We start from the raw sequence: 25045 nt of genomic DNA on the forward strand, positions 1-25045 counted from the left end.
AATTTCTCTGAGAAAAAAAAAATAGTCTTTGGGGAAATTTACTAGTTAAGCTGACAAAGTGAGTCAATCGTCCTGAACAAGGCTTATCATAATCGCTGCATTTTAGAAATAGGAGAAATCCAGCAAAAGGACCAGAAACTTGGAATAATGCCATCCTCATATGAGAGAAACTTTGAAGCAAATTTTGCTACAAATGGAACTAATCTTGTTGTTGTTCAGTCACTAAGTCATATTCAACTCTCTGTGACTCCACGGACTGCAGCAAACTAGGCTTCCCTGTTCGTATCTGCCGAAGTTTGCTCAAATTCATGTCCACTGAGTTGGTGATGACATTGAAGAATCTCATCCTTTGTAACCCTCTTCTCCTTTTACCTTCAATCTTTCCCAGCATCAGAGTCTTTTTTTTCAATGAGTGGGCTCTTTGCATCAGGTGGCTAAAATATTGAAGCTTCAATTTCAGCATCAGTCCTTTCAATGAATATCCAGGGTTGATTTCCTTTAGGATTGACTGGTTTAACCTTTTCACAATCCAAGGGACTCTCAAGAGGCTTCTCCAGCAACACAGTTCAAAAGCATCAATTCTTCGGCCCTCAGCCTTATGATCCAACTCTCACATCTGTACCTGAGTACTGGAAAAACACAGCTTTAACTATATGGATATTTACCAGCAAAGTGATGTCCTTGCTTTTTAATACATTGTCTAGGTTTGTCATATTTTTCCTTCCAAGGAGTAAGCATCTTTTAATTTGATGGCTGTAGTAACCCTCTGCAGAGATTTTAGAGCCCAAGAAAAGAAAATCTGTCACTGATTCCACTTTTTCCACTTCTATTTGCCATGCAGTATTGGGACTGAATGCCATAATTTTAGTTTTTGAATGTTGAGTTTTAAGCCAGCTTTTTCACTCTCCTCTTTTACCCTCATCAAAAGGCTCTTTAGTTCTTCACTTTCTGCCATTAGAGTGGTATCATCTGTATATCTGAGGTTGTTATTACTCCCAGCAATCTTGATTCCAGTCTGTGCTTCATTTAACCCAGCATTCTTCATGATGTGCTCTGGATATAAATTAAATAACCAAGATGACAATATACAGCTTTGTCTTACTTTCTCAATTCTGAACCAGACTGTTGTTCCATGTCTGGTTCTAACTGTTGCTTCCTGACCTGCATACGGTTTCCCAGGAGACAGGTAAGGTGGTCTGATATTCCCATCTCTTTAAGAATTTCCCACAGTTTGTTGTTATCCATACATTCAAGGTGCTTGGTCAATGAAGCAGAAGTAGATGCTTTTGTGGAATTCCCTTGCTTTCTCCATGATCCAGTGAATGTTGCCAATTGGCTCTCTGGCTCCTCTGCCTTTTCTAAACACAGCTTATACATCTGGAAGTTCTTGGTTCATGTACTGCTTGAGCCTAGCCTGAAGGATTTTGAGCATAACCTTACTAGCACGTAAAATGAGTGCAACTGTATGGTAGTTTGAACATTCTTTGGCATTATCTTTCTTTGGGATTGGAATGAAAACCTTTTCCAGTTCTGTGGCCACTGCTGAGTTTTCCAAATTTGTTGACATACTCAGTGCAGCACCTTAACAACATCATCTTTTAGGATTTGAAATAGCTCAACTGGAACTTTATCACCTCCACTAGCTTTGTTGGTAGTAATGCTTCCTAAGGACCACTTGACTTCACACTCCAGGATGTCTGGCTCTAAGTGACTGATCACACCATCATGGTTATCCTAGTCATTAAGATCTTTTTTGTATAGTTCTTGTGACCCTTCTGAATCTCTTCTGATTCTGTCATTTCCATACCTTTTCTGTCCTTTGTCATCCCCATCCTTGCATGAGATGTTCCCTAGATATCTCCAATTTTCTTGAAAACATCTCCAGTCTTTCCCATTTTATTGGTTTCCTCTACTTCTTTGCATTGTTCATTTAAGAAGGCCTTCTTATCTCTCCCTGTTATTCCCTGGAACTCTGCATTCAGTTGGATATATTTTACCCTTCTCTTCCCTTGTTTTTCGCTTCTATTCTTTCCTCAGCTATTTGTAAGGCCTCCTCAGACAACTACTTTGCCTTTTTTTTGCATTTCTTTATCTTTGGGGTGGTTTTGGTCACTGTCTCCTGTACAAGTTATAAATCCTCTGTCCCTAGTTCTTGAGGCACTTTGTCTGCCAGGTCTAATCCCTTGAATCCATTTGTTACTTCCATTGTATAATCGTAAGGGGTTTGACTTAGGTTATACCTGAATGTGCTAGTGGTTTTCCCTACTTTCTTCCATTTCTGTTTGAATTTCACAATAAGGAGCTCATGATCTGAGCCACAGTCAGCTCCCCAGTCTTGTTTTTGCTGACTGCATAGAGCTTCACGAACTTAGGCTGTAAAGAATATAATCATTTCAGTTATTGACCATTTGGTGATATCTTGAGTGTAGAGTCATCTCTTTTATTGTTGGAAGAGGGTGCTTGCTATGACCAGTGCATTCTCTTGGCAAAACTCTGTTAGCCTTTTTCCTGCTTCATTTTGTACTCCAAGGCCAATCTTGCCTGTTACTCCAAGCATCTCCTGACTTCCTAATTTTGCAATCCAATCTCTTATAGTGAAAAAGACATCTTTTTTGAGGTTAGTTCTAGAAAGTTTTTTAGGTCTTCATGCAACCAGTCAGCTGCAGCTTCTTGTCATCAGTGGTTGGGGCCCAGACTTGGATTACTGTGCTATTTGATAGTTTGCTTGGAAACGAACGGAGATCATTCTGTTGTTTTTGAGATTGCACACAAGTACTGCATTTCAGACTCTTCTGTTGACTATGAGGGCTATTCCATTTCTTCTAAGAGATTCTTGCTCACTGTCAGTTCAGTTCAGTTGCTCAGTCATGTCTGACTCTTGGAGACCCCATGGACTGCAGCACATTAGGTTTCCCTGTCCATCACAAACTGTGAGAGTCTACCCAAACTCATGTTCATCAAGTTGGTGATGCCATCCAACCATCTCATCCTTTGTTGTCCCCTTCTCCTCTTGCCTTCAATCTTTCCCAGCATCAGAGTCTTTGCCAACGAGTCAGTTCTTCACATCAGGTAGCCAAAGTACTGGAGTATCAGCTTCAGCATTAGTCCTTCCAGTGAATATTCAGGACTGATTTCCTTTAGGATGGGCTGGTTTGATCTCCCTGCAGTCCAAGAGACTCTCAAGAGTCTTCATCACCACACTTCAAAAGCATCAATTCTTCAGTGCTCAACTTTCTTTATAGTCCAACTCTCATGTCCATACATGACTACTGGAGAAAACATAGCTTTGACTAGATGGACCTTGTGGGAAAGTAATGTCTCTGCTTTTTAATATGTTGTCTAGGTTGGCCATAGCTTTTCTTGAAAAGACCAAGCATCTTTTAATTTCATGGTTGCAGTCACCATTTGCAGTATTTTTGGAGTCCCCCAAATAAAGTCTCTGATTGTTTCCACTGTTTCCCCATCTATTTGCCATGAAGTGATGGAACCAGATGCCATGATCTCAGTTTTCTGAATGTTGAGTTTTAAGAGGACTTTTTCACTCTCCTCTTTCACTTTCATCAAGAGGCTCTTTAGTTCTTCACTTTCTGCCATAAGGGTTGTGTCATCTGCATATCTGAGGTTCTTGTTCTTCTAACTATAGAATCAAGTAAATGTGGAATCCTCTTTACTGTTTTTTTTCCTCCACGCTGTCTCTGTATTTTCTGTTTTCATTACAAAGAGTCTTTACTCTTCTTAATGCAAGAAATTATACACAAACCATACTAATTTTTGAGAGAAGTGCATTTTAACACTGCCTGAATTCTGAGGGAAACAAAATTCACATCCACAGGAACAAAATTATGTGTCTTGGGCGACTGTTGATTTTGTTCACAACAAAATTCCAAATGATGCATAAATAAAAGGAAAGCAATTGATAATATAAATATGATATCAGTAGAGACTGCGGTCAAGTTAAAAACTGAAGGGGAACATTAAATCAAAGACTAAATTATGAAAAATTTTGCTTAATGTAGTAGAAGATTAATTGAAAAATAACTTATAAAATCAGAGGTGATGGGCAAAAGACTTAAGACAAATGATAAAAAGCATGAAGGATATAGGAATTAGATCCAATCTGCATATACTGTGGAGAACAGATAGAGAAGGAACAACAAAAAAAATTATTGCATAAAACTTCCTTGAGGTGGAATAAGATCTAAGCATAACAATCAAAGATAAATATATAAATTGTAACAAGGAAGGGGCTTCCCAGTGGCTCAGTGGTAAAGAATCTCCCTGCCAATATGGGATTTGACCCCAGGCTGGAAAGATCTCCTGGAGAAGGAAATGGCAACTTCAGTATTTTTGCCTGGGAAATCTCATGGACAGAGGAGCCTGGCAGGCTACAGTCCATGGCTTTGCAAACGAGTTGGACATGACTTGATGACTAAATAACAACAATAACAATAACAACAACAACAATACCAAGGAAAATGAAGGGGGAAAGCTCAGTAAGTACACACTACAAAACACAAACTCAATCAAGACAGATTTCTCCCAAATGAATAGAATTAAAATACTTCACACACAAACTTTGGTGACTGCAGCCATGAAATTAAAAGATGCTTGATGCTTGGAAGAAAAGCTATGACCAATCTAGACAGCATATTAAAAAGCAGAGACATTATTGTGCCAAGAAAGGTTCGTCTGGTCAAAGCTATGGTTTTTCCAGTAGTCATGTATGGATGTGAGAGTTGGACTATAAAGCAAGCTGAGCACTGAAGAATTGATGCTTTTGAACTGTGGTGTTGGAGAAGACTCTTGAGAGTCCCTTGGACTGCAAGGAGATCAAACCAGTAAATCTTAAAGGAAATCAGTCCTGAATATTCACTAGAAGGACTGATGGTGAAGCTGAAACTCCAATACTTTGGCCACATGATGTGAAGAACTGACTCATTTGAAAAGATCCTGATGCTGGGAAAGATTGAAGGTGGGAGGAGAAGGAAATGACAGAGGATGAGATGGTTAGATGGCATCACTGACTCAATGGACATGAGTTTGAGTAAGCTCCGGGAGTTGGTGATGGACAGGGAGGCCTGGCGTGCTGCAGTCCATGGGGTCCCAAAGAGTAGGACACAACTGAGCGACTGAACTGAACTGAACACACAAACTAGGAGAAGTTTCTAAAGCACTTTTGCCTTTTTGGGGGTACTATTATGAGCTCATAATTTATACCTCGTTAAATTTCTCTTGTTCACAAAAAAAAAGACTCATTCTCCAGTATGAAGAATGAAGCATAACCCTCACATTTCTTTAGCTTACAAACTAATATGTAAATCAGTCAATGGAGATGAAAAAGTACGAATTAAATTACGAATGAGTTGCAAAACTGAATAAATGGTACTGAACAACAAATCATCTCAACATGAATTAAAACATAATTGTTGAAATATTTATAAAGCCATGCAAATATAATGAGTCTTTAAAAGATATTGTAAAGGGAAACCTCTGCCCAAAATTCAAGATTATATAAACACATGAAACAGTGGTAAAGGTTACATAAAAGTGTGCCACACTGTCATCTCGCACAGATGGAACTGAGTGAGTAGAGATGAAATGACCCAAATTTGTTCCTAACCCTGTTAACTGAAAAAAAAAAAAAAAGTTCAGACATGAGGGCTTATTTTTCTTTTAATCTCCATCAGAATAAAACCGAATAAGTATATTTCAAATCACTAAAGAAAGAAGAATTTCCCTGCAGTAAATGGAGAAACAGCAAAAACACATATATCTACAGGCTAAATTATTATGCAGATATTACACATCATTCTGCTTTAGGATATTTAACGACTGGAGGAAAGGCTCTAACATTAAGGTGCATAGCTATTAATACAATTCAATGTCTACTTCATGAAAATAAACCACATGTGCACAGAAAACAGAAACACCACCAACTGACTTATTGGTTCCTCAGTATAGACGGATTCTATTTTCCTTCTTTATTGCATTTCTCTCTATATATATTTTTGCATTTATAAATATAAATGTTTATTTCTGTACACATAATCAAAATTAAAATATGTCACCTCTATTTGTCTTTGCCTAGCATTAGGTCACACCAGTTACTATATGTTACTGCATGTTGTTATTTAGGTAGAATACACTATATAATAATTAAAAAGTGATGACAACAGAAATATTTTCAAAATGGAGACCTTCCTATATATTTCATAAACCTGAAAGGGCAGATAGCTTTCTTATGTGAAAACTAATAACAGATGTTAGCTCTTTGATACACCTAAAGCAAAACATGCAGAGACCACGGTAATATGTGCCCAGAAGATTAAAAATGGCTACAATTCCAAGAAACACCATCTATGTCAGTAACCCTTGATTTTGGTTGGTTTCTTTGACTATTCTGATGAATAAATACAGTGGGAGACTCCGTGAGCCTTTTACCACAGCCCCTTTCTTGGAACACTTGCTTCTGGATTCTAGTCACCAAGCTACAAGAAGCTAAACCACACAAAGCAGCCAAAGGTGTAAAGAGACACTTTATAGTTCCAGCTGAGTCCTGCGTAGTCCTGAAATGATAACTGCAAAATTGCTATCATCTAAAGTCCAACCATTTTGAGCCTCCAACCTAATGGAGCCTTCAAAAACATAAACTCCACCCACCATCTGACTACAGAGGCACAGGAGACTCCAGGCAGGAGCTGCCCAGTGGAGCCCCAAAGAATGGTGAGAGAGAAGTTGTTTTAAGTCAGTTCATTTTGGAGTGGTTTATTCTGCAGCAGTAGATAATTACAACAATATGAGTAGATACTGGTGTGTGTGTGAGAGAGAGAGAGAAAGAGAGAGAGAAGTACATAAAGTGAAGTCTCTCAGTTGTGTCTGACTCTGAGACCCCATGGACTGTAGCTTGCCAGACTCCTCCACCCATGGGATTTTCCAGGCAAGAATATTGGGGTTGGTTGCCATTTCCTTCTCCAGGGGATCTTCCAGATCCAGGGATCAAACCTGGGTCTCTCATACAGCAGGAAGACTCTTTACCAACTGAGCCACCAGAGACGCCAGACAATACTGAAGTGGGTACCCATTCCCTTCTCCAGGGGATCTTCCCAACCCAGGAATCGAACTGGGGTCTCCTGCATTGCAGGCAGATTATTTAGCAGTTGAGCTACCACGGAAGTCCCATAATACATATAGATTACATTTAAATCCAGTAAGTCTTGGCAAGATTGATAATAGGATCCTTTGTTATAAACAACTCTTCCTTCATATACATAAAAATCATCCCTTCAAGTATTGGAAAACAAAAATATTATTAATACTTCATTTTCAAAAAAGAAATATGTTATACTTAGGCTAAGTTCATTAGTAATCAAAGATAAAATAAAATTAAATATCAGGCTCAGAAACACAAAAAATTAAACCTAAGGGCAACTCTAAGTATAGTTACTGAGTGTTTTATTATATGCAAAATTCTCTTTTAGGTTTTATTGTTTTTCTTTCACAGCAACACATTAGCTTCTGAAAACTATAAAACTAAATGTACGTTTCTGTTTACATAAGTTATGTTGGTGATACAGCACCTCTGTTAGGATGCAAGTATGTTTAAACAGCATTATCAAGATAGTCTTAATTATGTTCAGAATTACCAAATGAACCATTTTGTACTTCATGCACAAAGCACAACTGATGAATATGCAAAAATAGGAAAATGAAACTAACCTGGGCCATTCAAATACTGTGTAAGAGAACAGTGTAATCGGACAATTATAGGTTCTGTTCGAATCACTTCCCATGCCACAGCAATCTCCTCCTGTGCAAATATTTGAAAGATGAATTAGTCATCTTTTAAGAATTCTTGATTTTTTTTCCAAAATAAAAAATATATTTGTTTTTAAAACTTATTTTGAAGAAGTGCTTATCATTAAAGCCTACAAATTATCTCAAAAACTTACAGGTCTGTGAAATGAAAGTCAAAGTACTTTTTAAATTTTGGTCTTCATTTGAAAATTCAAGTGAAAACAAATTAGGACATACTATACTACTGATACAAACCCATAATTTTCAGAAAATATTAAAAGAACTGATGGAAGAAAACATATGCAAAATCTCTGTTTTTTCAACCAGTCGTAGCATTTCTTCATAAATCACTTTAACAAAGTCATTATGCTTCTAATCTTATTATAAGAGAAACTAAAATTAAATTTCTTCCAAGAATGAAAGTGTTTTCTAAATGCAGCAATCATATAAGTCGATACTTACATCAAGAAAGCTAACATCAATATGCAGATCAATATCTACATCATCAATGGCTCCATATTCCCTAAAAGCAAAGATTAACATTATTGTTTCATTTTCTTTAAAAGACAGTGTGTTCGAGGTTGTTTTAAATTAAAACTTAGTCATGAATTCTCATCCCTGATGCCCACAGATAGTTCAGAAATGACTGGACATACATTAACTAACTCAATTTAGTTGGATTGTGGTCTCATGTGACCTCTTTATACCATATATATACCTTTCCATTTTATGTACAGGCAAATACGTACATGAACTCAAGAGTTATTTGGTTCATAGTTTCAAATACCCCCGGTTCTATTTAACAAATTGAACGATCTTCTCATGTGATCACTTGGTGTTCAAGATTCAGAGCTGCCTCTAAGCGCAAGAAAGGAGTCTCTGACATGAGGAAGGGGTGGAGGGATCACTGATTGCCACAATAATATGCCCATAAATTTTCCTGCCACATTAGAACATCAGTAGTTCTGAAACTTATCCAGGTGTTCTGCCACTTAAATGTCACTGATGTTTCAATAGGCAGTTGTACATGTCTGATGTATCCAAATTAAAACAAGCAACAACAGTATATTCCACACAAACAGGAATACTTTTTAAGATAACTAAAGGGCAAGGCTATCGTTTTTCCAGTAGTCATGTATGGATGTGAGAGTTGGACCGTGAAGAAAGCTGAGCGCTGAAGAATTGATGCTTTTGAGCTGTGGTGTTGGAGAAGACGCTTGACAGTCCCATGGACTGCAAGGAGATCCAACCAGTCCATTCTGAAGGAGATCAGTCCTGGTGTCCTTTGGAAGGAATGATGCTAAAGCTGAAACTCCAGTACTTTGGCCACCTCATGTGAAGAGTTGACTCATTAGAAAAGACTCTGATGCTGGGAGGGATTGGGGGCAGGAGGAGAAGGGGACGACAGAGGATGAGATGGCTGGATGGCATCACTGACTCGATGGACGTGAGTCTGAGTGAACTCTGGGAGTTGGTGATGGACAGGGAGGCCTGGAGTGCTGCGACTCATGGGGTCGCAAAGAGTCGGACACGACTGAGCGACTGAACTGAAAGGGCATAAAACAGTAGTTTTTGTATTCTACACACATACACATCTCTATTTTTGATATTTTTATAAAATTCTGAAGTTACCAATGCTAATTACAGTGAGGGAAAAAACTATGATGATAACAGAAATTGTAAAAACTAATGGCCAATATTTATTGAGCGCTCACCTGCCAGAAAGCATTCTAAGGATTTTACATACATATAATCATAATGCACAATAGGTACTACTTGTTATTTAGTCACTAAATCCTGTCCAACTCTCTTGGACCCCATGGACTGTAGCCCACTAGGCTTCTCTGTCAATGGGATTTCCCAGGCAAGAATACTGGAGTGGGTTACCATCTCCTCCTCCAGAGGATCTTCCCAACCCAGGGATCAAACCTGTGTCTCCTGCATTGGCAGGTGAGTTCCTTACCACTGAGACACCAGGGTACTATTACCATTTCCAATTTACACGTTCATTAACTGAGGCTCAGAGTAATAAAGTAACTCACCCGTCATTGCTTTGTAGCAGAGCCAGGATTTGAATACATGCATCCTATTTAAATATTTATTCAGGTGCTTAGTTCTTTATTCAATAAACTATCACTTTGTGTTGGAAACCAGGTCAAACAATGATGGATGATCTCACTAAGTCCTCATCATAAACTTCTGACAGCAATAATATAATTATCCTCATTCGCAAATGAGGAAACTGAGGTTCAGGAAAGTAGAACAAGTTGCCAGAGGGCAGAAAAGTTGGTGGAAATTAAGACACAAAATTCGCATTCAATCTCAAAACTGTCAAGTGCAGTACCTGGCACACAGTAAGTACTCAATGAACAGTTCCGTGTATGATAATATTCAAATAATGCTAATGTAGTACACAACTATGGCACTTTTATAGGGTTCAGAGAATGCACTTTTATAATTATTAAATAGTTTTATGTAACTTGAAGAATAAAGGAATGTAGAGGGTCCTTTTACTTTTTTATATCAATGACCAAAAAATGCAGCATGTTAGAAACTAATAACCCAGCCTCTATGTTTTCTCCATTCTCTCCTTAAAAATATATCAAAATACTGAGCACATTTTCATTATTTATGAATTTACACTTTCTATTTTTTCATGGTCATTTCTAAAGGTTACATAAAGAAGAAAATGGATAAAATTATTCACATAGGAATTAACTTTTTAATTGCATGCTTCAAAATATTGATGTTATAGAAAATAGATAAAATTATTCACATAGGAATTAATTCTTTAATTGCATGCTTCAAAACATCTGTCTTAATCATAAAGGTTAGAAATTTTTATAATCTTGCACAAATTTAGATATAAACATATGCCAACTTAGTTATGAAACTATACAGAAACTAAGACAAGAATAAGGATCAAGAACAAGAACCACTGCTTTTATGAGTCTAGTTCAGGGTTCAGAAAACTTTTCTTGTAAAGGTCAAAATAGTAAACCTTTTAGTTTTTACAGGCCACATAGTCTCTTGCACATATTTCTCTTTATTTTGGGGCCATTTTTTTTTACAACCCTTTAAGAAAAGCAAACACCATAAACTGTTCAAAACAGATCCCACGGCCCACTGGTCATAATTTGCTGACCCTGAACGTCAGCATACTATTCATAAATACAAGAAGTCAAATATCTAAAATCAGACACGTCAGAAGGGAACCATTAAATACAATGATGAGGATAGACCACTAATGATGTTCAAATGATATTCTGGTGGGGAAAGAGACCTGGACTACAATCATTTCCATAAAATTATAACAAATATGTACAAAGTAAAATTAGGAAAAAATGAATATTGAGTAATAAGGAAATACTATGGCATGATGGTATAATTTTTTTAATTATCCATTACTAAAAATGTTGGTATAAAAATATTTAGTATCATGAGGGAAATACTGTTCACTGAGCAAGTAGAGTACCAAAACATTATGGAGAGTGAAATACTTTTTTTTTAAATAAAATAGAAATAGGAACACCAAAAAAGTAGGAAGAGGACTTGTATATTACATATAGGCTGTGGGTAACATTTATTTTATAAAAAAAAGCTGAAGTATTTTCTAAAAAAATCTTTTTCTGATTACAATGGCAATCTAGACTCATATAAAATGTGAGAAAGAGAAAAACAGACAATAAATAACTTGTAATAAAATTTAGTACCACTCAGACACAGTAGTTTTCCTTTACATTCATCCAAGTCTCTTTCATATATTAATATATCATTATAATACATATTAAGGATAACAGGTATGTAAAAATTTTTGTCCTGCTCTTCCACTTTTTCTATAATGAGTACTTTTTTTACCTTGTGGAATATTCTTTAAAACCATAAATTTAAATCTATAAATTTGTATGAATAAAATTATATAATACAACATTAGGGTGCTCTCAATTTTTTTACACTATTAATATTGATAAATGGCCCTCTGGACAGAAGTCTACGTGCAGTTGTCTTCTCAGAGATAAATTCCAGAATTAATGACTGAAATAAATAGCATAACTATATTTGGTAATCCTAATATGTACTGTTTGGTTACTATTTTTTAAAAGTTAAAACAACTTATAATCACACCAGCCAGGTTCTCACAGTGACCATTTCCCACATCCTCATTATCACCAGGCATTTTTTTCTCCCATCTTTGCCAATTTCAGAGCGGAGAATAACTCTGGATTTACTTATGATGGCAAGACTTTGGTATATTCAAAAGCAGAGAAAAGGGCAGCAGAGATAACAAAAGTCAGTACAAACCTTACCCCAGCTGTTTTCTTCATAAATAGATTTCTAGACCACTTCAACAGAACACATCATAGAGTTATGATCAGAATGTGACATATGTTCTTTATAAAACCTTTAATATGTGAATTTTAAAGTATTCTTTCTATAATTCTTTCAACACTTTTGTTTCAGTTAAAGAGCTTCCTCAGTAGCTCAAATGGTAAAGAATCTATCTACAATGTGGGAGACCTGGGTTTGATCCCTGTGTTGCGAAGATCCCCTGGAGAAGGGCATGGCAACCCACTCCAGTATTCTTGACTGGAGAATCCTGTGGACAGAGGAACCTAGCAGGCTAGAGTCCATGGGGTCACAAAGAGTCGGACACGGCTGCACGACTCACTTTCACTTCTTCACTTTCTTTAGTTAAAAGTATCTTTAATTTCTAATCCTGTCAATTTCTTTCAAAAAAAAAAAAAACAGGAACAAAAGGGTTACAAGCGCTGTCTTTCACCACAGCAGAGCAGGAGTACAGAATTTTAAGGAAGCAGAGGCATTAAAGGTTTGCAATTAACTGGATTCTGCAGCTGTAGATTTGCAAATAGTTATACCGTTTGTTTTTATGCCACACTCCAAAGAACTCACAGCAACACTGTGTGTATGCAAACCAATTTCTGTTGTGATGCCCTTTTTATATAATGCCATTCATTTCACGTTTCCCACTGCGAGATTACAAAGCGTGATTACAGTCTGCCCAGATGCAATGACCCAGTCTCAGGATTGCTTCTGTATCTGAATATCTGTCAGTAGCCCCAATCTCATGAATAGCAAATGCAGAATCAAGGCAAATGCTTCAAATATGAATGCGACCTGAAGTGTGAAGCCTGATATCTGATTGTATACTGAATGCTGTGTTGGGTTTATAACAATCCAAAATAATTCTGTGCCCTGCCTGCATTTATTCATTGTGAAAAGATCACATCAAATTGAACTTGAATACTTTTTTAAGAGAAGGGAAGCGACACAAATGATCTGATGCAGTTGTTTCACTTAGGGCCTGAGGTCTTGAAAACTGCTCCACAAATTTCTTTCCAGACATCTGAGTGAAGTCTTTGAATAGACAGATCTTGAAATCCAGCCATTTGATTTTGAATATTTACATGTGATCTAGTTCATATGTATAAAGAACATATGTATGAAATATATGCTTTCTATAAATAGGCATTTTTAGGGCACTATGAGTTAGAACTCTTAGCAATTCATTCTCCCATTTTTTAACGGAGCTTATTAAGATAACATCCTCATTAATGACACCACATATGCACTTACAATATATTAAATACTTGACCGTCTATGTTGGTCCTCCTTTCTCTATAAAACCACAGCTTTTTTATTATAGTATTATGATGTTTTATGGGCTTCCCTGGTGGCTCAGACAGTAAAGCGTCTGTCTATAATGAGGGAGACCCGGGTTCGATCCCTGGGTTGGGAAGATCCCCTGGAGAAGGAAATGGCAATCCACTCCAGTACTATTGCCTGGAAAATCTCATGGACAGAGGAGTCTGGTAGGCTACAGTCCATGGGGTCACAAAGAGTCGGACACGACTGAGCGATTTCACTTCACTTCTTCATGATGTTTTATAATACTATCTGGTCAAAATTAGCAGGGACTGTTCTGGTTATAAAAAATATAGCTTTCTCTTATCCACTGTAGAGCAAATCACATGTATAATACACATACATGAAACTCTACCACAAGTTTTTGAGAAATAAACTTCTATTGCTAGTTACTGTTTTCAATAATTGGACAGTTATATTTTGAGAAGAAATATATTCTGCGAAGAAATATACACCTCCTCCTGACATCTGAAACTCAACAGCTTGCGTGTCTGTCTCTGCATGCCTACTCAGTGTGTGTTTCATGCTCAGTGTGGGAGAGATGCTTGTGAATGGGCCAAGATTATTCAAACTCGGTAGTCAGGAAGAAATCTTGGCATTTTTGCAAGACTGTATTCACGGTAGCTATATATTTCTCTAAAGGACAATAGGACTGAGACGAATTTAAAAATTAGATCCGAGTAAGAAAGGAAACCCATCTAACCTAAGAGTGTACAAGAAGTACAGTGTAAACAGTTGCTAAAACTCTGCCCCCCATTTAAAACTCCTTGGTTTTGCTTGAGGAAAGCAGAGGTGCTGGAAGCAGAGGTGACTGTCGGGATCTGACATTCTGAAGCTTGTACCTAGATTTTATGCCAGTGCTTTTGAAAGAGTCTCCCTTTTGTTTCTTTCTTCTGTGTGCCTCCTGCTATCACTTTCCCCTGGTGTTCAGAGTCAGACTGTTTTCACCTTAGCTCAGATGCAGAAGCAAGAGAATCAATGTGATGCAGAGGACATTACAAACCTCCAACCTAAGATCTGTTGACGAATGACATGCTTCAGAGAAGGGTAAGTTATACTGGAGTAACCAACATCCTCAAGCACTCACTGGTTTAACATCCAGAAAGGATTTACATCTCACTCACACAACCTGCTTACTGCGGAATCAGAAGAAAGAGAACACTATTCACTGTAGTCGCTAAGGGGCCCAGAGAGCGGTGGAGCCCTGAAGATATGGGAACTCGCACACTAGCGCTTTGGCTCATATTTCACTGGCCAACACGAGGTTGCATGTCCACTGCTGATGCTGTAAGAGCTAGGGAAATGCAATCCTGCCATCTTCCAGAAGAGGAGAGCCAGATTTGTTAAACTGTTTTACTAACCCACTACTTATGGAAATCCAGAGACATTTAAAGTGGACTACTCTGATTTACGTGGCTTTTTCTTTCCTTTTATTTTCTTTCTCTCTCTTCCAGGAGATATATGTTTAGGTGGTGGGCCTGCATATAGTCGTATAGCTTCCTCAAACCTTAAAAACATCTTCTGTACGCCCTGTCCTCCAAAACATCACTTCCAAAATTATTCATTCATTTCAAACACACAACCATCCAACCACAAAAAAATGATCAAAATGCAGAATAGTCACAATCTTATAATCTCCCAACCTATTTCAAGCATTAGTCACAATCAAAAGGTTAGAATATTACTCAGATGCCTTCAATTTTTTAAATGGATGATGGATGGCTATGAAGCACAGGATATTTTATTTGGTGTAAAACTTTCAAAATCATAAGCAAATTATCAGCGTCATTTCATTCCTGAGCAAATGAGAATTTTGTGACTTGTAATTCCTTACTTTCTAAAAATATTAATCTCAAATTGTTTTCAATGACACCGATCAATTTTTTATGAATACTGATTATAGGAGTAAATTTATAATAAAAACATAAAAGAACTTCATTTTGTTGCATGATTCAAGATGAAACACATTCACACTGATTAGAGGGTTGATCATGTTCCTCCAGAGACCTAACTCATTTCCTTTACAAGTGCCTATGAATTAAAATTGTCATCAATGTTTACAAGTATGGTTCAACCCAACCAGAATGCTGTTTTAGAATGATTTGGCCAAGTAGAACTAAAATTACCTACTTAAGTAATAAATTTATCATCAGTCATTTTTGCTAAAGCCCCCTTCACCTACTTTAAGAGGGTTTTGCCTCAATTGAGGTAATCTCTGTTATTTTCATCTCTTACAGAGAACTTAGATGTGGTTAGCTGCCTTTCTCATTAGATGTCACATAAAAAAAAATGATACCAAACAGCCTATTATGCATATTGAGGTACTTTTGCTCTTCAAACTCCATTAAGTTCTTATAAACCTCAATTAAGAAAAAGAACAGCTAATTAGAACAGTCTGTTTTCAATAGACTTAGAACTTTGCAAAGAAGATGACTCCAAGACCTTAGGCCTTAACTACTCCTTCTCCCATGTGTCCAAGCCATGGTATTTTAGACCAGACAGTAAATTCATTCTTATTTATTTTAAGTAAATCAAACTAGTCCTGCTGTGATTCACTTATATCATGGGGCCTCTGGGAGCTTATTTATTCTGGAAACATCCTCTGTAGTCGGAGAAAATCTACAGCAGACAAGAACATGACTTGCATTCATTAAGATTTAAATTGGATCAAAAATATAAGTGAAAGAGGCAAGAGGAAAACAATCAAAACCACTTATGACTTTAGACACTTCACTTGAATGAAATTCTGTATAGTAATCTAATTTAAACAGTCCATAAATTATCACTATTTTATCAATAATGGAAAGTACTAATAGAAATAAGTACTTAGTAAATGCTTGCTGAAGAAACTAAAAAATATTCACACATAAGTAATGGTATGATTGAGGCCTAGATAGCATGGTGTGTGTGTGATACTCAGTCACTAAGTCCAACTCTTTGTGACCCCAGGAACTGTAGCCAGCCAGGCTCTTCTGTTCATCCATGGGATTTCCCAGACAAGAATACTGGAGTGGGTTGCCCCTTCCTCCTCCAGGGGATCTTCCCAACCCAGGGATCAAACCTGCATCTCCTATACTGCAAGCAGATTCCTTACCAAAGATAGCAGGAAATATGTATTAAAACAAATAAAAACTAATTTTAAAAGCAATCAAAACATGTGCTAAAGTGATTCTCTAAACAAAGCTACATACTTTAGATGAAAAGTAATTAAATTTTCTATGCTGTGTTGAGTGATCGACTTCCCAGGTGGTGCTAGTGGTAAAGAACCCATGGTTAATCATATACAGACTTCTTTGTATATGGGAGAGAGGGTTAATTTTCTATGATTAAAGTTTTAAGATTTCAAGCAAAAATTCATGGGGTCGCAAAGAGTCAGACACGACTGAGCAACTGAACTGAACTAAACTGAAAGTTTTAAGATTTCAAGCAAAGATCAACTAAAGAGAAAAAAAAAAATCAGTCATTGTTTCAGACTATTTATTTTTTTAGGCAGCTTGTGGGATCTTAGTTCCCTGACCAGGGTTCGAACGCAGGCCCTCAGTAGTGAAAGTGTGGAGTCTTAACCATCAGGGAATCCCTGAACAATTTATGGATAATCTCTATTGCTTTCTTCACAGTCAAAGACTTTGGCATAGTCAATAAAGCAGAATTAGATGTTTTTCTGGAACTCTCATGCTTTTCTGATGATCCAGTGAATGTTAGCAACTTGATCTCTGGTTCCTCCGCCTTTTCTAAAACCAGCTTAAACATCTGTAAGTTCACAGTTCATGTATTGCTGAAGCCTGGCTTGGAGAATTTTGAGCATTGTTTTACTAGCATGTGAGATGAGTGCAATTGTGCGGTAGTCTGAGCATTCTTTGGCATTGCCTTTCTTTGGGATCGGAATGAAAACTGACCTTTTCCAGTCCTGTGGCCACTGCTGAGTTTTCCAAATTGGCTGGCATATTGAGTGCAGCACTTTCACAGCATCATTTTTCAGGATTTGATAGCTCAACTGGAATACCCTCACCTCCACTAGCTTTGTTTATAGTAATGCCTTCTAAGACCCACTTGACGTCACATTCCAGGACGTCTGGCTCTAGGTGAGTGATCACACCATCGTGATTATCTGGGTCGTGAAGATCTTTTTTTGTATAGTTCTTCTGTGTATTCTTGCCACCTCTTCTTAAAATCTTCTGCTTCTGTTAGGTCCATACCATTTCCGTCCTTTAGCGACTGAATTGAACTGAACTGAACTGATTGCTTTCTTCATTAATTCACTCTATAATACTTACTGAGTCTCCATCTTCCTTATCCTCTGGCCGAGGCATAGATCAACTATGAAATAATCACAGCTAATTTGCTAAAACTTTGAAAATTCCAAAGATTTGCTTTTTGCAAGTATAATCCCTATCTGTCTCACTCAACTGCAATCTAATATTCCTCCACGAGTAGGAGAGAGGGTGTGGGTATATGTGCTATGCTGTCACATATACAGCATGTGTCTGATTTTGTGCAACCCTATGGACCATAGCCTGCCAGGCTCCTCTGTCCATGGGGTTCTCCAGGCAAGTATACTGAAGTGGGTTGCCGTGCCCTCCTCCAGGGGATCTTCCCGACCCAGGGATAAAACCCTTGTCATTTAACATCTCCTGCACTGGCAGACGGATTCTGTACCACTAGCGCCACCTGGGAAGCCCCGTCTGGGGTAGACAACCCCAGCTTATTTAGGCTGTAGGTGGTTATGAGTTTCTGTTTCTGTGGATAAAATGAAAGTTAGCAATAATAACTTACAGCTGTGTTATACTTCCCAACCATTAAAAGTATTTGTTTGCTTTCTCAAAATGTGGATATGTCCACTGAAAATATAACCAGATAATATGAACATTTTTAATGGGTGTTCCACTGAAAACAATCAAGAAGCCTCCAGTTTGTATTTCATACATGCTCTGTACTATAAACCAGGATCGAGAACCAAACCAAAACAAAGTACACGAACAACAAAAACGTGCACAGAATTAAGAGTCTAGAGGGGGAGAAGTAAATCAATAATGACAAGACATGAAGAGAATAATAAATGAGGTAAGAGGCAAATGTGATAGGAGGGCAGAGGGCAGAATAACCAGTCTGCACTGGAGCTTAGAGGAAGGCTCAAAAAAAAGCTGACCTTTGGACTGGGGCTTGAATAAAGACAGCAACAGGGTTTGAGAGGGAAGCACTGGTTGGGCAAATGGCCAAAGTCAAGGGGAAACAGCCTATTTGGAGACCAGGAACAATCCTGGTTTGGGTGGATGAGGCTGGAACCGAGGTCAGGCTGTAAGAAGGGCCTGGAGACTTGGAGCCCACCCTTTAGGAACACAAAAATCTAAATAATCAGATCTGACTGGTGGGAGGATACAAGCATGATGGCAAAAAAGAGTTTTTTCTTAAATTAAAGAGAGAAAAGAAAGACTAAATAGGGATAGTTGGGTCTTCTGAATGATTAAAGTAAGAAAAATTGGTTTGGAAATTTATCATCAAATAACTAAGTAACTGCAACAAAAAATACATTATCATTCAAATACACACTGCACAAAGTTATGTCTTTTTTTCCTTTCTTTTTTTAGGAGCCAGATTACTTATCACAAGGGCTTCCTTAGTGGCTCAGATGGTAAAATATCTGCCTGCAATGCAGGAGACCCAGGTTCATTTCCTGAGTCGGGAAGACCCCCTGGAGAAGGGAATGGTTACCCACTCCAGTATTCTTGCTGGGAGAATTCTATGGGCAGAGGATCCTGGCGGGCTACAGTCCATGGGATCGCGGAGTTGGACACAACTGAGCACTAACACCTTCACTTTCAACACTTTACTTCTCACAATGTGACTGGATACCAGCCGTTATGCATTATTTACTTTTATTGTTCACACAGATGTGTCTTTGATTTACGATAACAGAGTGGGCCCAGCTGACCAAATCTATTACAGGAATTGATAATGATGCCACTTAAGACTGCTATTTTATCAAACTAACTCTACAAAATAATTTCTTTAGTGAAATGAATGTAATCTTAAACTACATGTACAATAAAAAGTAATCATAGCCAAAATTATGCCATTTTGTTTAAGCAGAAACATAACAGACTCTCTCATATACTTTCAAATATAATTGAGCCTGAGAAGATTTCCACCTAAATAATTCCCAATAGAAAATTCCAATGACTTTCCAAATAATTTTAAGTTGTAATCACCAAAGGTATTTATTTACCTGAGAGAAACTGCATGTGGCCCATATATCTCTCTCACTGCTGACAAGTCAGCTTCAAGCTGGGGATGTTTGTGCAGCTCCCCATCATAGTTAACCTGATGAAAAGGAATCAATTAGGAGTGACTTAGGGTGAAGAGAAACAAAAAAAGCAAAATATAAACAATCTCTTAGGTTACCCTGTAGTTCTGCCATGGGCATCTTCTCTGTTGCCTTCATAAAAAATATATATAGATAATTCAGCAGTATATTCACTACAGTTCTTAGGTTCACATACATCTGGTATAATTCATTATGCTTAAAAAGTTATTATCTGACTACTTTGATACAAAGACAAATGCCACTGTTAAAATGAGTGAAGTAAATGGCAGATAGTCTAGAAAAACTTCTGGACTGAGAAAAGAGCATTCACTCCCCCTCTGTAAGAATTAGTGGTGTAAACAAAAATCAAAACTAGAAGAATTATTTTAAATACTGTTGAAGTGTTATCTGGTTAAAGAATCTCAGGAAAAATACCCCATTTCTAGTAAGGCATTCCTGGAGAGAAGAATTCTAGTTTTGTTCATGTCCATCCATACCTCTACTGCTTTGCATATGCTTGATAGACCAAATTACTAATTTTTTATCCTAAATGAATAAATGTATTTGCATTCTTTACATAATAATAACAACTTTGGCTTTAAAGCATCTCTTTAACAAATTACCTTTCCATTATTCTATCCAAATTACAAAGCATATTTGATCACATTTACAAAAACAGAACAAAACATCTTATACAGCCACATCCTAAAATCAAATGCTCAGTTTAAAATTTCAACATTATCCTAGAAAAATATAATGAATTATTTTGTATAATACATGCATGTGCAGCAGTGCCATTTCCATGTATGTAATTTATGATGTTTCTTCATCACAACTGATCAACACTTTACATTCGTATAGGAGGAAAAGGAAGACAGTAAATACAAATAATGAAGATGCTCAATAATAAGGGCCCATCAATTTTTATAAAGGTTAATCACCTTCTACTGAAAACAATCCATGCTTTTATTAGTGTCACCATTTCAAAACATTGACTGAGCACAACATGCTTGATAGATGTAAAAATTAAAAGCGTAATAAGATGCTGTCTGCAAAGTATCTGTAATGAAGGCAGATGACTTCAATGTAAATAAATGATTACAGTCAAAGAACTGCAAAAGCAACCTTAATTTCTGAAACTATATAGAGAATGAGCGACAGATAAATTATATGAATTTCCTTGTTAGTTACAGAGTGCTGCAGAACACATAGGCCTTTCGGATGACAAGCACAGATTTCTGCTACAGCGCGTGCGGCTGTCTCTGCCTTTGAGTGGGTGTCTGGAGAGTCTCGTGTGCTCACCTGTCCTCCATAATAAAATTCTTCCGAATCATTATCTCCTTCAGAGTCTTCCTCCACTGTGCTGTTCTGTCTCGACTCCTGAAAATAATAGAGTAAGAAGACAATTTTAATGGTCAAACTAGTTTTTCCTCCTTCTGGAAAAAAAGGTAATGAATGGACATAAAAGGTAGGTCTTGTGTATACCACATGAATTTTAAATAAAAGCATTCTTGCTGCAATGCAAACCAAAAATGAAAGACAGTGACAGGTTAGTTTTGTGGTGGGTGCATGAAGCTCTATGTACCTGGTCTTGAGTTTTATGATTTAATATTTGATGTATATAAAAAACTACGTTCATCAATTACAACTTTGGTTTGTTCTGATAAAACATCTGACAAGTTCACACTGATTCAATTTTTTGTTAAAAAATTCCTCAGCATAATTTATCCCAGACTGTTCTCACTTTCACTGCCAACTTCACATAATGGTATGAAAGAAAGGGCACTTTGAATCTAATAATATAAAAATCAAATTATGCATATACATACAAATACATTACAAAGATAACTTTCAGTGTGTAGAAATTATTTGCTTTAAATTTCAATTTTCAAAAGGATGTTTACTTAAATATACTTGAAGTATGAGTTTCTAATTAACTGAACCGTATTTGTTATGTGTCTAAAGTACAAATGACAAAAATTCATCTAAAGTAACTATTCCTGTCCCAGGGCCCTGCTAAAATAATTAAGAGAAAGGTAGCTGCATTTAGACACAGGAATCTATTAACTTGATGTTTTGTGATCATGCCTAACTTTCTAGACCAAATTTCAAATTATTAAAACAAAACAAAACAAAAACCTAAAAAAGGGAATGTGCTGCTGCTGCTGCTAAGTCGCTTCAGTCGTGTCCGACTCTGTGCGATCCCAGAGACGGCAGCCCATCAGGCTCCCCTGTTCCTGGGATTCTCCAGAGAAGAACACTGGAGTGGGTTGCCATTTCCTTCTCCAATGCATGAAAGTGAAAAGTGAAAATGAAGTCGCTCAGTCGTGTCCAACTCTTCGCGACCCCATGGACTGCAGCCCATCAGGCTCCTCCATCCATGGGATTTTCCAGGCAAGAGTACTGGAGTGGGTTGCCACTGCCTTCTCTGAAAAGGGAATGTAGGTTTTATAAGACATAGTTTTTGGTTTTAGCAATGATAATGCTAAATTAGTGGTGCTCACTTTGGCTACTGAAGTACAGAATGAACGGTATAACACTAAAAGGAAAGCAGGGTGGCATTCAGTGCGTAGTTTTTGTTTTATTATAAGATTACTTGATCCTTTTTTTTTTTTTTCTTTTCTGATGTGGACCATTTAAAAAATCCTTATTAAATTTGTTACAATATTGCTTCTGCTGTTTTTATGTTGTTACTGTTGTTTTTAATGGCTACAAGGCATGTCCCCAACATTTGGAGGCAAAGTCTTAACCAATGGACCATCAGGGAAGTCCCAGTGTATAGTTTTAAAATCAAAGAATTGTTGGTCCCACCATCATTTTGTTTGATTAATGTCCCAGTATTTATCTACAGATTGAAGTAAATTTCCTAAAGGTGCGATTGTTCTTTTAACACTGGCCAAAAATAGTAAGATTATACCCAAGCTCTGTGCTCCTTTAACTAGAAAGACCATCTTTTACAGACAAAATTTTAAAGGTCTCATCAAAATTATGTATACCACATACAGTCATTCTAACTATGCTACTTAAGTGCTCTTCAGTCAACTACGTTATTAGATGAAAATACAGAAAATAAGTTAGGGTTTGTACACACTTTATTTAGATTTAAATCAGATGTTCTATTACTTTAAAGGTAGTTAATTTTAGGACACTATCTTTCCCATACATAAATCCCTAAGCCAGCAGCATGAACTTCATTCACTACATGTAATCTTAATCTAAACAATGATGGTATTAACCACAAATACATGGTAAATTTCACATACCTCGCCATTTTCCTTCTGTAATTTGGATTTTATGGATAAGCAACAGTTAATGTCATTTGTCTTTCTTAATTCTGAAATATATAATTAAAGGATCATTTTAGTTTTCAGTATACTATTTACCAAACATTTATAAGTTTCAGTATAAAAACATCCAAAGATGATTCTTTTTTGCAAGAGAATTGAGAAATATTTTGAAATTATCTTATGTTAGAGAATTATATACAAACTTTTCTGATTTTTCATTGCCCATAAAAATGTGGTCAAACTAAAGTGGCCACAGTACAAATTCCTTCGGCTCTCACTATATAGTTCATGGAATCTATGTTGTGTTATGTTTTTTAAACATTCAGTTTGTCTAGCAGTATTGTTATGCATGATAATATTTTCACAAGCAAATATCAACATAATGTGTTTAAAGGGGACTTTTTTAAAGTACTAATTTATGCATTTACAAAACTGTTGAGAAACAAACTAGTGATGTTAAATAGAAAATTTGCACGGAGAACCAGGCTTATAGATTCCAAAGATAAATATCTACTATATAGGTTAAAAGAAACCAAAAAACAAAGCTACCTACAATCAACAAAATATTAACCAGGAACTTAAGAAAATAGTGTATTCCCATTACCTGTTGCTAGTCGATGAAAAATTACTGGAATTGGCTCTGTAGTAACTAATACATCTTCATCATTTTCTGAACTTGAAACATATGTATTATCTGCAAAGAAATATAGACAACTAATAGCATAGTAACTTGAAAAAGTACAACCTTTATTAAAAACAATTAAGGAATAGCTACATCACTTCCAACACTCATGAGGTACACACTATTATCCTGATTTAATCTGGAAAAAAAATGAAGGAAATTACAGGTTTTCTTGCACATTAATAATGTACAAATTAATTATAAATGTTTTCTTTAAAGATGCTTGCATCTCCTGGAGAAGCACAGAGACTATTCAAACACATCTCTAACATTTTATGCAGTAATGGATCATTTGGAAGTGACTGGTTGCCTCAGCTGACAGAAGAACATCCTTTGCAATACTGGTATAAGTCTATGGCAATATCTGGGCTTCCCTGATAGCTCAGCTGATAAAGAATCTGCCTGCAATGCAGGACACCCCGGTTCAATTTCTGGGTGAGGAAGATCCCCTGGAGAAAAGATAGGATACCCACTCCAGTATTCTTGGAATTCCCTGGTGGCTCAGACGGTAAAGAATCTGCCTGGAACGTGGGCGATCTGGGTTCTATCCTGGGGTTGGGAAGATCTCCTGGAGGAGGGCATGGCAACCTACTCCTGTATTCTTGCCTGGAGAATCCCCATGGAGAGTGGAGCCTGACAGGCTATAGTCTATGGGGTCGCAAAGAGTCGGACATGACTAGCGACTAAGCACAGCACAGCACGTGATAATATCTGGGGCTTCCCGGGGGGCACAGTGGTAAAGAATCTGCCTGCCAGGTAGGAGACATCAGAGTCGCAGGTTCAGTCCCGGGGTAGGGAAGATCCCCTAGAGGAAGAAATGGCAAACTACTCCAGTATTCTTGCCTGGAAAATTCCAGGAGGAATCTGGCAGGCTACAGTAAAAGGGGTCACAAAGAGTCAGACAGGACTGAGCACAGCACATAGCACACACATGTTGTAACATAATACACAGTTGCTATATTTTTCGCTCACTGATGATTACAGGGCATCTGTGACACACAACTGTTCAACAAAGAGTTAAATAGACCATTAAATAATGATCCTAAAATATGCTCATCAATGATGTATAAAAATGTAAACATATATATAATGAAAGTACAAAATACATCCAGCAAATATTAGAAGCCTGCATCAATTTCTGCTAGGAGAAATGAGTGTTCAGATGACTTATGAATACGTGATAAAAGAAACTTGAGCCAAGTTTTCATAATATTGTGTCAGTGCAGTGAGAGCTATCAAGCTAAGTCATTATTTCCAAAGATACATCTGTACAGTTTTTAGGCCTTGAGGAGTGAGTAAGTGAAAGTGATATGTATT

General features: G+C 37.0%; 1 protein-coding gene across 3 annotated transcripts in view; it reads right to left on the reverse strand.

Moving 5' to 3' along the window:
* Window positions 1-25045, reverse strand: part of PARP8 (poly(ADP-ribose) polymerase family member 8) — a 195871-nt gene that overhangs the window by 64281 nt on the left and 106545 nt on the right. For all 3 annotated transcript variants that reach the window (XM_042233798.2, XM_012096951.5, XM_042233797.2), the window contains 6 exons: window positions 23651-23740; window positions 23023-23093; window positions 21062-21139; window positions 19682-19776; window positions 8257-8317; window positions 7717-7807 (listed from right to left, as the gene is read on the reverse strand). In XM_042233798.2, coding sequence (XP_042089732.1) covers window positions 7717-7807; window positions 8257-8317; window positions 19682-19776; window positions 21062-21139; window positions 23023-23093; window positions 23651-23740 — 486 coding nt within the window. The remainder of the gene's footprint in view (window positions 1-7716; window positions 7808-8256; window positions 8318-19681; window positions 19777-21061; window positions 21140-23022; window positions 23094-23650; window positions 23741-25045) is intronic.

The sequence above is a fragment of the Ovis aries genome, chromosome 16, assembly GCF_016772045.2.
Source record: "Ovis aries strain OAR_USU_Benz2616 breed Rambouillet chromosome 16, ARS-UI_Ramb_v3.0, whole genome shotgun sequence".
NCBI classification, from domain to species: Eukaryota; Metazoa; Chordata; class Mammalia; order Artiodactyla; family Bovidae; genus Ovis; species Ovis aries.